Here is a 12,848-nt window from a genome sequence, read left to right as displayed (position 1 = left end):
GAAAAATCATGTAAAATTATAAGTTTTCAGGGAAAATTCAGGAAAAATTCAGGAAAAAACAAAAAACAAAACTACGACACTCCACTATCCCGCGTTGCGCGTTGTTTACCGTAAATCTACACCATTCGAATTTCCGCGATTGCACAAATTTAGAATCGAATTTTCCAGTTTCTAGCAATTTAAATCAAAATTTTTTCAATTTCCAGCTTTGAAAAATGGAGCCAGTCTTCAAGGAACCATCACCGAAAAAAAAACGAGTCGAAAATCCACCAGAAAATGCTCCAGATGCCCCAAAAAAGCCACAACTCAAGCATGAATCAGAATTTTTGCGTTCAATCCCGTCTTCTTCCCAATACGAGAAATCATTTATGCATCGGGACACAATTTCTCACGTTATCGCGACAAAAACCGATTTTATAATCACTGCAAGCGTCGATGGACACCTGAAATTCTGGAAAAAGAAGCATTCCGAAGGAGTCGAGTTTGTCAAGCATTTCCGTTGTCATTTGAGTGAATTCTCACATATTTGTGCAAATATAGACGGTACACTGCTAGCGACCGTCTGTGAAGCGGATAAATCCGTAAAAGTGTTCGATATCGAGAATTTCGACATGATTAACATGATAAAGCTGGATTTCCCGCCGAAAACTGCGAATTGGGTACATCAAAGCAACGATCCGATCGCACATTTGGCTATTGGAGCCGCGGATTCTGGAAAAATCATTGTTGTCGATGGCAAAGCAACGGCCGCTCCGATTTGTATCAAGGACAAGCTTCATTCGACGCCAGTCAAGATAATTGAGGTTGGTTGAGGTTCACACTACAAACTACAACATTCCCCCAGCCTCAACCAATTCTGAAAACATTCCAATTTTCACTGTAAAGTCGCGAAATTACTTATTTTTTCTGTGATTTCTGAATTTTCCACATTGAAAAATCCCAAAAAAAAAACTTGGATTTCTGATAATGACGCTTGGTTGAGGCTCACACTACAAACTACAACTTTTCCACAGCCTCAACCAACACAAAATCCTTGTGGAAATATTGATTTTTCCTGGAAAAAACCGAGAAAATGTTCAAAATTTCTGATTTTTTTTTTCTTATAAACACTTTTTCACGGAAAATCCAAGTAAAAATCAAAGAAAATTGAATTTTTGAAGTGATTTTTGAATATCAAATTGGTTGAGGCTCAGAGACTACAAACTACACAATGTTATAGCCTCACCAAATTCAAAATTGTTAATTTTGAACGGAAAATTCGAAAGAAATGATATTTTTCGTGTTATTCTTCACATTTTTATATAAAAAAACCGGCAAAAATCCAAAATTTCACGCAATCCACGTGGATTTCTGACAAAAATACAATTCTTAGCTGGGGCTCACACTACAAACTACAACTTTCCCCCAGCCTCAACCAAAAACAAAATCCACGTGGAAACGTTCAATTTTGACCGAAAAAGCTCTGAAAATGATGGTTTTTAATCAATTTTTCTTGCAAAAATTTCAAAAGATCCCTATTAAGCCACTACAAACTACAAAACTCTCTCATATTTCAGTACAGTCAAAGTTTGGACATAATTGTGTCAATCGACGAGTCGGGAATGATCGAATGCTGGAACGGGGAACGTGGAGATTTTCAGTTTCCCGAGACGAAACTCACCTGGGAATACAAGCTAGAAACGGATCTCTACGATTTTGTAAAGGCGAAAACGATTCCAGTATGTGCGACTTTTGACCCGTCCGGCTTGAAGCTAGCCACGTTTGCCGAGGATCGAAAAATTCGAATTTTCAATGTAAAAACCGGAAAATTGGCGCAACTGATCGATGAAACAACACAGAAATATCATTGCGAAGCGAAAGAAAATAAGAATTACGGCCTACAACATATGGAATGGAGTCGGCGTCTTGCATCGGAAAAAGAAATGGATAAAGACAAGAAGAACTCGTTAAAATACACGAAAATCTGTTTTGATCAATCTGGAAATTTCCTTCTCTACCCGACACCAATTGGTGTGAAAGTGTTCAATTTGGTGACAAATGAGGTTTCCAGAACCATTGGAAGGGATGAAGCTATTCGATTTGTGGCTGTTTCACTCTGTAATGCACTTCCAGACATTCGGCAGAAGCTTCAGGGTGCTGCGATCACGCTGGAAACGGCGGCCGCTGATAATCCGACGCTTAACCGGAAAACCGATCCGGATCCGTTGATGGTACGGGGAGCTATCGATTTAAAAAAATTAATTTTCATCGAAAAATCATTTAAAGTTCTATTTTTCCTGAAAAAAAGTATTTTTAACTTTAAAATAATTATCGAAAATTGGAAAAATGTCATTTTTTGGCAAAGAAAAATCTTGGTTGAGGCTAAGACTACAAACTACAAGTCGTTTAGCCTCTACCAACAATGCACCCTGTTTTTGGTTGAGGCTATCAGTTTTTGTAGTTTGTAGTCGCTTAGCCTCAACCAAGATTTTTTAAATGAAGTTTTAACGAAAATTCATATTAAAAAAGTGTTTTCCTATTTTCGAGAACATTTTTTCTGAAAATCAAAAAAAAACTAGACTACAACCTACACACTTACACTGATTTTTGCAAATCCCAACTCTCTTTAGAACAATTTGGGAAAATGTTGAAAAAAATAAGTTTTACTCAAATTTTGTGACATTTTCATTTGAAAAATTCGTTAAATGTTCAATTTTTCCTGGAAAAAATGTTTTTGAATTTTGAAAAAATTGTCGAAAAATAGGAAAAATGACATTTTTTTTGGCTAAGAAAAATCTTGGTTGAGGCTAAGACTACAAACTACAAGTCATTTAGCCTCTACCAACTTCAAAATGAACTATGTTTTTTGGTTGAGGCTAAGCAATTTTGTAGTTTGTAGTCGCTCAGCCTCAACCAAGATTTTAATGAATTTTTTAACGATTTTCATATCAAGAAATGCAGTTTTTTCTAATTTCGATAAAATTTTTCAGAAATTATTTATTTTTTTGCAGTAAAAAACGAATTTATGCCTGTGAAACAGTTTAGACTACAAACTACACTCAATTTTTGGTTTCAATCTCAATATATCATTTTTTTTTGCACAATTTTGGGAAAAAAACTTTGAAAAAATAAAGTTAAGCCCCCCAAAATACATGGTTGAGGCTGAAATTACAAACTACAAACTACAAAATTCTCCGTAATTTCAGGTCTGCTGTGCTCTGCGTAAAAATCGATTCTACCTATTCACGAACACTGAGCCGTATAACGTTGAAGACGATGAAGGAAATCCGTCAGTTTCCGGAAGAGATGTGTTTAATGAGAGGCCAAAGAAGGAGGATCTACTGACAGCGTTGGATGTATGGTTTTGTTGGTTGAGGCTCAGGCACTATAAACTACACAAATTTCTAGGCCTCTGATGTAGTTTTGAAATTGGTTGAGGCTTTAGTGACTACAAACTACAAAAGTATTTGCCACGTGTATTTTAAAATTGAAAAATTATGTAGTTTGTAGTGTAATCCTGCCATAAAACGTATAATGCTTTTTAAAGTAGCATATATATTTGGCGTGGGCGGCATTTGCCGATTTGCCGGAATATTTCATTTTCGGCGAATTGCCGGTTTGCAGATTTGCCGGAATTTTCCAGTTCCAGGTAGTTGCCGGTTTGCCGGAAGTTTTCAATTCCAGCAATTTACCAATTTTCCGGAAATTTTTCAATTTCAGCAAGTTGCCGATTTGCCGGAATTCTTCAATTCCAGCAAGTTGCCGGTTTACCGATTTGCCGGAAATTTCAATTCCGGCAATTTGGCGGTCTGCCGGAATTTATCAATTCCAGCAAGTCACCGATTTGTCGGAATTTATCAATTCCAGCAAGTCACCGATTTGCCGGAATTTTTCATTTTCGGCGAATTGCCGGTTTGCAGCTTTGCCGGAATTTTCCAATTCCAGCAAGTTACCGATTTGCCGGAATTTTTTCAATTCCAGCGAATTGCGAATTTGCCGGAATTTTTTCAATTCCAGCGAATTGCGAATTTGCCGGAATTTTTTAATTCCAGCAAGTTGCCGGTTTGCCGGTTTGCCGGAAATTATTCAATTCCAGCAAGTTGTCAACAGGGCTGTGCGGCTGTCGGCTGTCGGCGTCAGCCGACAGCCGAAAAATCGGCCCCGTTTCGGCTGTCGGCGTCGGCGAAAAATATGCTTTTTTTGATCTACCTTTGGAACTTAACTCCGCCCCTAATCTTGTTGCTGTTGTATTTTCGTTTTGGTGGGAGGATCCTAGTCAACAAGGTAGATCAAAAATTAATTATGAGAAAAATTTGCGATCGTGTTTTTTCGATAATAACTATATTTATATACTTCATTTAAAAATAGTAGTCATATATAAACGTGAATTTTTATCCATTTATACAAAAAAACTATTTAATATTTTACAGACGGAAGGAGGTGAGAAAGTACTGAATAAAGAAGCAATAATCCATACATCATTCGGTGATATCACAATTCGTCTTTTCGGTGATGAATGTCCAAAAACCGTTGAAAACTTCTGTACCCACTCACGTCGTGGATATTATAATGGGCTAACATTCCATCGAGTCATCAAATCATTTATGATTCAAACTGGTGATCCATCTGGAAAAGGAACTGGTGGAGAATCAATTTGGGGTGAAGATTTTGAAGATGAATTTCATCCCAGACTTCGACACGATAAACCTTTCAAAGTTTCAATGGCAAATGCTGGTGGTGGAAATACGAATGGATCACAGTTTTTTATTACTGTATGCCCGGCTGATTGGTTGGATGGAAAGAATACTCTTTTTGGAGAGGTAAAAATAGAGAAATTTTAAAAATGTTACCTGAAAACGCTGTTAAAAAACAAGAAAAGGAAGAGAAAAGTGTTTTTTGAAAAAAAAAGTCTAAAATTTCAGTTTTTTTTCAGTAGACCGTATTTCAAATTGATGAAAATTTTAAAAATTAATTAAATTATTCTAAATTTCATTAAAAGCTATTTTGCTTTCCTTTCTTTTTAATTCGACCAAAAAACCAAAAAAAAACCTATTTTTGAACAGAAAAGGAAGAGGAAAAAATGTTTTCTGGGAAAAATATCGTAAGAAAAATGTTGTAAGAAAAATATATAAATTACATACGAATTTTTAAATTTTCCATAATAAAAAAATAGGTTTTTTAATGAAAAAATAAATACGAAATTTTGAAAACTTGCAGATTTTTAAGTTTTTCAAAACATTATTAATTTTGTAAAAATTGTGTTTCGAAAAAAGTGATTTTTTGAAAAAAAAATCCCATTAAAAATTAAAAAAAAACAATTTATTAAACTCGATATGCACTTTCACAAAAAATTCGAAAAAGTCACAACTTTCCATTTTCCGGAATATCGAAAAATCAAAAAAAAACTTGTTCAAAAAAATAACAAAAAAAAAATTTTTTTTGATTAAAATTTGTTTAATTTGTAGATGAGAAAAAGTACAATTTTTTATTAAAGAAAAGTATAAATATGCCAAAACTTTAGAGCTTTTTTCTCTAAAATATTGGAAAACCTATATTAATGCACAGTATAGAACCATAGTATAAAACCAAAAAAAAAAACCAAAGAATTTTTTTTTGGAAAAGCACACTAAAAGGTATCATTTTGCACATTTTCCTTCATAAAATCATTTTCAATATAGATATCCACGCAGATTTCCTCCTAATGCTCAAAAAATTGCAGGTAACAGCTGGAATGAGTGTTGTTCAACGGATCAATCAAGTATCGACATTCGAAAGAAGTGGACGACCAAGAGAATCAATTCAGATCATGTCAATTAGTTTGAAATAATTTATTTCTTTATTTTGCCGTTGTTTGAAATCCTGTCTTAAATTATTTTTTTAAACAATTTTTTCAATTCAATCTCTTTCTTTACTGTAAAATTTTTATTTTATTTCTCATTTTCTTAATTTCCCATATCAAATTACAATTGATAAGGCATTGCATAGTTATGTCGACTTGGTGTTGCATAAACGAGCATTGTCCTCCCTTCCCTCTCCATTTTACACACGAAATCCGAATAGAAATGGATTTTCGACGCGAAATCTCCGGTTCCAGCGATTGCTTCGAAATCCGTACCGAATGCTTTTTCACTGGCCGCTTGAAGCATTGAAGACATTTTTTGAAGATTGCAAGATTTTGAGCTTTTCATTTTCAGAGCGGTTTCTGACATCACTTTTTCGAGTTTTGGGTTGCAACACATGAAGCCTGGAATAGTTTTTTGTAGTTTGTAGTCTTTGAAGACCTAAAAATTCGAAATTTTAGTTTTTAGCTTTAAATATAATGCTACAAGATTTTGTGTCAAAAACGAATACAAAAAAAAATTGTAGTTTGTAGTTTCTGGGGCCTCCACCAACGTTTTTCAGCTTGGTTCAGGCTTGGTTAGTTTTGTAGTTTGTAGTCTTTCAAGATCTAGAATTGAAAACAATTGGAATTTTTTCCTAAACTACAAAGTTTGAGTTATTCTTGGTAGAGGCTCACAGACTACAAACTACGATTTTTCCAGTATTTTTTTTTAATTTTCCGAAAGTTTCAGACTAAAAAATTGATTGTATGTATCCCAAAACTGACTAAAAACCCGAAATTTCGATTTTTCCGACAAAAAACCGTACTTTGTAGTTTCTAGTTTCTGGGCCTCAACCAACGTTTTTCATCTTGGTTGAGGCTTGGTTAATTTCGTAGTTTGTAGTCACCGTAACAGAGAACTATTAATAACTTATTGAGCATTAGTTTTTTTTCCAAAAAAAAAACGAAATTTGTAGTTTGTAGTTTGTAGTCTCAATTTGAAATTCCTACCACGTGGAAAACTAGATATTTAGTTAATGTATTTGGTTGAGGCTAGTAAAATTTTATAGTTTGTAGTTTGTAGTCACTTTTAAAAACCTCAAACTTTTATTTCTTATGTTGGAAATTCTAGTTTGTAGTTTGTAGTTTATAGTTTATAGTTTGTAGTCCACTTACCACTAGTCTCTGTATAACACTGTTTCAACGGATACTTGTGTTCTGCATATTTCGGTTTTGCCGCCAAAACCGGTTCATCTACATAAGGAGCGCGATGTTTCCGTTGTCTAGAAGCATCTTCGATAAGCTTTGGAAAGTCTATCTGAAAAATTTTAGGTGCATACGTGGTGTCAGGCTGTCCCATTACAGTTTGATCTACAAGAAATGCGGGATTTTTTCTTAACCATGCGAAATCAGTTGAGAACTCTGTGTCTCTTCTCCCGCGTTTTTTTGTAGATCAACATAGATCAAGCCGAAACGGGACACAGTGACCACAGGCGACATACCTGCTCATCCCGTTGCGGGATCACAAATGGCTCACGGATGTAGACGGGCCGCCCGAATATGTACACTTTGGTGATTGGAGTGTTGTTGGGGGCAGCGCTAAATTTCTGAAACAGGAAGGTTTTAGTTTTCAGGAAAAAAAATCGAAACTTTAAAAAATTATGAAAAAAAATTTGTTTTTTTTTGAGAAAAAAAATTTTTTTTTTTGAGAATTTTTAAAAAAATTTCTGAAATTTTGTTTTTCTTAATTTTTTCTTGCCAAACTTCCCAAAATTGCCACATACCTCTCCATTCAATTCCGACACAACAATCGGCACGGAAAACGCAATTTGACACGTGGAATATAGAAACACTAGTAGACAAATCACAGTAACTTCATGCATTTCTGCCAAGAAATGAAACTTTTTGGAACTTTTGAAGACGGGCGGTTCTTACTTATTTTATTCAAAAACGACGATGAAAACAAAGGAAACTTCAGGTTTCTTCATTTGAAAGAGATTAAAGTGAGACTGTGTGTGGGGGATTATCCATTGCAACAATTTTGTAAGATGCTTTCGGTTGAGGCTATGCTTTTTTTTTGTAGTTTATAGTGTATTAGCCTCAACCACTTTTTTTCCGTCAAAAAGGCTGTTATTATTGTAGTTTGTAGTGACTTGCCACTTGGATTTAGGAATTTTTAATTAGTTACTTCAATTTTTGTAGTTTATAGTCTGTAGTTTTTAGTGTATATCACCATGCTTAAGTTATTCAATACATCTCCGCACGGTATTTTACACCAATCAAATCAATAATTTTAGCAAAGAAAGTTCAAATTTCAATGAGAAAAGGTGTTTTTAAACCAATCGCGCTGAGACCTGGTGCAGAAATAAGAGGCTGCGTCTTTAAAGGAAACTACTGTAGCGGTAGAGGTCTCGTAACGAAAATGCGGACAGGGTTTTCGAAATTCTAGGGCCTAAATTTCTAATTCTCTGCCTATTTTTCGTCAAAATTTTCTCTTTTTTGATTATTTCTACGCAACTTCTGTGCATTTGGACTCGATTGGGCAGATAGGATGGAGGACGTCGACATTTGTATGGATAATCTATGGAGTACGTTAATTCTCGAGTATTGTTCCGTAAAATCTTTTTTCCCTGTGGTTTAATTCAAAAATTTTCCGACTTCCTTGTGCCGGCTTGAATTCAGTTTGACAAGGATTCTGTGGATTCAAGGATTTGGACTCAATTGGACAGATAGGATGGAGGATAGCGAGATTGTTATTTTAAAGATTGTTCTAATTAAATCCTAATAAAATATTATAAATTTGTAATTTATTGATACAAAGAACATGAAAACAATGTTATGTTATTTGAAAAGTTGAAGATGTCCTCTCGCTTTGTACAGCTCTCGTCTTGTTCGCTCCCAGTTAGTGTCGGATATCTACGTGAGAGTCTGTTTGTAGTCTTTCTCGAATTGTTGCTTGAAAACTTGTAGTTGGTAGAAACACGTGTAATTGTTCAACTCTTTATATGACAGGAAGTGTGAAATTAAATAAAACAAAATCGTGATAAAACATCTTAACAAGTAATTCCATGAGATACGGACTAGAATTCAGTCGTTTTTCAATGAATGACGTGGCTTTTGAGTCGACAGTCGAATGTGCGGTTCGGCCGGCAGAAAGTGAAGTTTCAATGAAGTCTAGCGAGCTTTGAGGTACAGAATGTTGGCGGAAAATTGGGAATAGTTGAGATGTAATTGAGAAATTATGAGATGATGAATAGAGAATAAATGTGAAGTTTGAAAAGTATTGATGGAGATTGCACCGCCTGAAAAAAAAAACATTTGGGTGAGGCTCACAAGGAGAGGTTTTTAGTTTACCGTCAGACTTCAAAACGAGACATGTGTCATTTGAAAGAGTTCCATAAGGATATGTCACTGCAAAATTTTAAGCGGCAAAGCTCTACTCTTATCCCCTCAAGCGTCGATCTGAAACTGAGGCCTGTAGAATTGCTCCAAAATTTTTTTTTGCAAACTTTCAATGTTTTTCAGAACGTTCAAAAGTAGGAAAACAATAAATCTGAAAATTCTTGGACCTAGTGGGGTGAGGAAATTTTCAGATTTTTTTCAAAAAAATTAAAAATTTTCAAAAATCTCCCAGATTGTTTTCCTACTTTTGAACGTTCTGAAAAACATTGAAAGTTTGCGAAAAAAAATTTTGGAGCATTTCTACAGGCCTCAGTTTCAGATCGATGCTTGAGGGGTTGAGAGTGGAGCTTTGCCGCTTAAAATTTTGCAGTAACATATCCTTATGGAACACTTTCAAATGACACATGTCTCGTTTTAAAGTCTGACGGTAAACCACGGGTTTCTAATTTCCCCCCATTTTGCAAATGGAAGAGGTGGCCGTGAAAAAAGCGAACCTCGACCGGGGGTCGCGAGCGCGCGACAAACGGGAAAATTCAACGAAAATTCGCATTTTCGTTGCTTTTATTTATTATAATGCATAAATGAAATACAAAATCAAACGAAAACGTGTTTTGAAACCGATAAAAGCAACGAAAATGCGAAATTTCGTTGAGTTTTCCCGTTTGTTGCGCGCTCGCGACCCCGGGTCGAGGTTCGCTTTTTTCACGGCCACCTCTTCCATTTGCAAAATGGGGGGAAATTAGAAGCCCGTGGTAAGCTAAAAACCTTTCCTTGTCAGACGCAGTTTTGCACTTTTGATCTCTCGGTGTTATCAATATATTTTATCAAAATGAGTACATTTGAGTTATCTTTAATTAATCTCTACCCAAATGTCACTAAACTTTAGTTTCTTCTTCTCCCGAACGTTCGTTATCAAATTCTATATTTATCATTTGCGTACTGTACAGGACTGTTTGCCGTACACACCGGGTACTGTAACTACTCACCAACTTTGCGGGAAAAAGTGTCGATCTTCATAAGTTCTCTGAAATTTCCCACTTTCCACTTGTTGGCCCATACGTTTTAGTTCAGTTTCCATGAAACACGTCAAATTTCTGCCGCATCCGTTACAGTACTTTTGGATCACTGGCTTTCTGAAAACTATAGGTACTATAGGTGAAATGGTAGGGGTACTGTATGTACCTATAACATTTGTCCACAAATCCTGACACAAAACGTTCGAATGGATGTCGAACCATCATTATATGCGTCCAATTGTTTGGCGCCGGTGGGATCTGAAGTGTAGTTTGTGGCAGGGGTGTAAAAATTAAAAATCGACAATTTGCCAATTTGCCGATTTGCCGGAAATTTTATTTTTTTTTTCTTATTCCGAGTTTCCAAAATGCTTATAGATTATGTAGAAAATTAAAATTTTTGAACTATCATTTGAACACTCACCTTAAACTTTTTAAAAACACCACCCAAATTGCGAAATTCGTTCTTAAACATGCAAAATCGCACGATTTTCCAGTCCTTCAGCAATTCACGGTGATTTCCAACAAACTTCTTCTCGTCCCGTAAATAGCAGAACATTGACGTCATTACCGTACTCATGCTCTTTTGTACAACACACGTGGATAGGTTGTAACGTGGTGATGTCTAAAATAAGGCGAACGTGGTTTTGGAATTAGAACTAGATTTTAAGTTAAACAATTGTTCTGGTACTTTTCCGATTTCTGCCCCCAAAATGTTTTTGATAATTTCAACTTTTTCGTAATTTCAGGCTTGTTGTTTTCTAATGAAAGCCTAAAAATTGAAATAGCATAAACATTCACGTGTGAATTTAAATTCAAGTATTGAGGGTGAAAAAAAATTTTGGGGGGCAGAAATTGGAAAAGTACACATTTTTTCTGAAAATTTGAAAAAAAAACGTTCTTGTTGTAGTCTGATATATATATATATATATATATATATATATATATATATGTATATCTAGATCGATATAACTTAGGTGTTACTTCTTAACCTCCCATTGAAAAAAAAACGACTTTTCCATGAATTCTCATGATTTTCTTGGTATTTTTACCTCAATTTTTCGAATTTAAGCCTAAAATTCTCCCTGCCACGTGGCATTTACCCGAATTTCTCCTTCGAAATCCTTCAATGCTGGTAGGCATGGAGAACGTAATTTGGAGCATAACTGAACTGCCGACAGATTAGATGTTCGATTTGGAAGCTTCTGAAATTATTTGGGCCTAGAAATTGCGAAAACTCGGCCAGCTGATTTTCATGAGTGGCCGAGTTTTCAGGCTTACATTTGAATTCGCGCGAATCAATGCTTCAATATTGTTCAGTCGTTTTTCGGATTCTCGCTTCTCCCAATTCAGAATTTTGTAGAATTTCGGTGTTTTCGGCGGCTTTATCGTCGATGACGTGGCATTTATCAGGGTTTTTACGGGATTTTGTGTGTAAAATAGGCAGAAAATGGCGAAAAATGTGAAAAAGGAAATGATTCGCAGGAGTAATCGTCTCGTTGGCAGCATTTTATTATTATATTTTACACTTTTTTTTTCATTCTCGGGACTAGACCGGATTACTGGTAATTCCCCACGATGTTAATCGCATATTTTATTTTATTTGTTTGAAACTGTTTTTTAAAAGTAAAAACTTTGAAAAATTAGTCAAAATTTGACTACAAACTACACATTTTTCGTGAGCCTCAACCAAAATTTAGGCTAATTTCTAACTTGGTAGAGGCTAAAACACTACAAACTACACATTTTTATGAACCTCACCAAAAAATTAATTTTAAATTGGTTGAGGTCAAGACTACAAACTACACATTTTCCGTGAGCCTCAACCAAAATATATTTGTAATTGGTTGAGGCTAAGCGACTACAAACTACAAAATTGCTGAGCCTCAACTAATTTCCGACTTTAAATACATTTTTTTACTCCGCTTTCCAAATAACTAAAAAATCAAACAATGTTGACATTCACAGCGTACGCTTCATGCCAATCTGACGCAATATGACTGCAGTCTTCATGAATGAACAAACATTTCGCAATATCGCAATTTATTTAAATATGGCAGCTTTTCCAAGAATTTTCAGCAACTAATTTTGTTTTTTTTTAACATTAAAAATATTATTTTTTGATTCAAAATCATTTTTTTCCTGATAATTTTCTGAAATACAGCTCTCTACAGTATGAAAAAGTCGTTTTTCCACTGAGTCTGCAATTTGTCGTGATGTGTGTCTGGTACACCGTGACGCCATATTGCGGACTCTCAGAAAATAATTTTTTATTTCATTTTTTAAAATTAATTTTTTGAGATTTATACGTTTTTTCCTTGAGGTTTTGTAGTTTTAAGTTGTAAAAAACGTCGAAAACATGTAAATTCGTAACTTTTTAACTGAAAATGTAGTTATTTACACTAAAAAGTAGGGATTTTAGGTCACTCTCCGAGTTTCAACTATTTTTAGGAAATTTTTTGCTGGTTTTTGAAGTTTTAGTTGCGAAATAGGCTGAGGAAGTCTAGAGAGTGCTAGATTTTTCTGTCTTTCTACAAAAGACTAGATTTTAATGGTAAAACGAGTTTTTTGTGATATTTTTCAGAGTTTTATGCTGCGAAAAAGGCTGAAAACCTGGAAAATATTCATTTTCT

The 12,848-nt window shown here is 34.9% G+C and overlaps 3 protein-coding genes across 3 annotated transcripts; 1 reads left to right on the top strand and 2 right to left on the bottom strand.

Annotated features, from left to right (window-relative positions):
- The first annotated feature begins 204 nt into the window (after positions 1 to 204).
- Positions 205 to 6,001, top strand: cyn-15 (peptidylprolyl isomerase). Its single transcript, NM_060977.5, has 5 exons — positions 205 to 803; positions 1,557 to 2,210; positions 3,186 to 3,335; positions 4,410 to 4,799; positions 5,699 to 6,001. The coding sequence occupies exons 1-5, from the start codon at positions 216 to 218 to the stop codon at positions 5,804 to 5,806; spliced, it is 1,890 nt and encodes a 629-aa protein (NP_493378.1). The 5' UTR covers positions 205 to 215; the 3' UTR covers positions 5,807 to 6,001.
- On the bottom strand, positions 5,890 to 7,685 carry grd-15 (Ground-like domain-containing protein). Its single transcript, NM_001026660.6, has 4 exons — positions 7,585 to 7,685; positions 7,303 to 7,407; positions 6,977 to 7,118; positions 5,890 to 6,223 (listed from the first exon to the last, which is right to left on the bottom strand). The coding sequence occupies exons 1-4, from the start codon at positions 7,681 to 7,683 to the stop codon at positions 5,940 to 5,942; spliced, it is 630 nt and encodes a 209-aa protein (NP_001021831.1). The 5' UTR covers positions 7,684 to 7,685; the 3' UTR covers positions 5,890 to 5,939.
- Positions 7,686 to 8,786: 1,101 nt separating this feature from the next.
- On the bottom strand, positions 8,787 to 12,161 carry Y87G2A.16 (Carbohydrate sulfotransferase). The gene is made up of 6 exons (NM_001026661.4): positions 11,497 to 12,161; positions 11,319 to 11,420; positions 10,640 to 10,840; positions 10,385 to 10,476; positions 10,189 to 10,335; positions 8,787 to 9,102 (listed from the first exon to the last, which is right to left on the bottom strand). Exons 1-6 carry the CDS (start codon positions 11,722 to 11,724, stop codon positions 8,802 to 8,804), a joined length of 1,071 nt encoding a protein of 356 aa, NP_001021832.1. The 5' UTR covers positions 11,725 to 12,161; the 3' UTR covers positions 8,787 to 8,801.
- Between the last annotated feature and the right edge of the window lie 687 nt (positions 12,162 to 12,848).

Source organism: Caenorhabditis elegans, chromosome I (genome assembly GCF_000002985.6).
Source record: "Caenorhabditis elegans chromosome I".
Taxonomy (NCBI): domain Eukaryota; kingdom Metazoa; phylum Nematoda; class Chromadorea; order Rhabditida; family Rhabditidae; genus Caenorhabditis; species Caenorhabditis elegans.
The sequence above is the reverse complement of the archived record's forward strand: the minus strand, read 5'-3'. Positions and strand labels throughout refer to the sequence as shown.

Excerpts from the sequence above, each read along its gene's own strand:
- cyn-15 (NM_060977.5), top strand. The coding sequence starts at position 216 with ATGGAGCCAGTCTTCAAGGAACCATCACCGAAAAAAAAACGAGTCGAA. Across the intron at positions 804-1,556 it reads CGCCAGTCAAGATAATTGAG|TACAGTCAAAGTTTGGACAT; the intron begins GTTGGTTGAGGT and ends CTCATATTTCAG. Across the intron at positions 3,336-4,409 it reads ATCTACTGACAGCGTTGGAT|ACGGAAGGAGGTGAGAAAGT; the intron begins GTATGGTTTTGT and ends AATATTTTACAG.
- Y87G2A.16 (NM_001026661.4), bottom strand. The coding sequence starts at position 11,724 with ATGCTGCCAACGAGACGATTACTCCTGCGAATCATTTCCTTTTTCACA. Across the intron at positions 11,421-11,496 it reads TGATTCGCGCGAATTCAAAT|AAGCTTCCAAATCGAACATC; the intron begins GTAAGCCTGAAA and ends AAATAATTTCAG. Across the intron at positions 10,841-11,318 it reads ATTTCGAAGGAGAAATTCGG|ACATCACCACGTTACAACCT; the intron begins GTAAATGCCACG and ends GCCTTATTTTAG.
- grd-15 (NM_001026660.6), bottom strand. The coding sequence starts at position 7,683 with ATGCATGAAGTTACTGTGATTTGTCTACTAGTGTTTCTATATTCCACG. Across the intron at positions 7,408-7,584 it reads TGTCGGAATTGAATGGAGAG|AAATTTAGCGCTGCCCCCAA; the intron begins GTATGTGGCAAT and ends TTCCTGTTTCAG. Across the intron at positions 7,119-7,302 it reads TCCCGCAACGGGATGAGCAG|ATAGACTTTCCAAAGCTTAT; the intron begins GTATGTCGCCTG and ends AAAATTTTTCAG.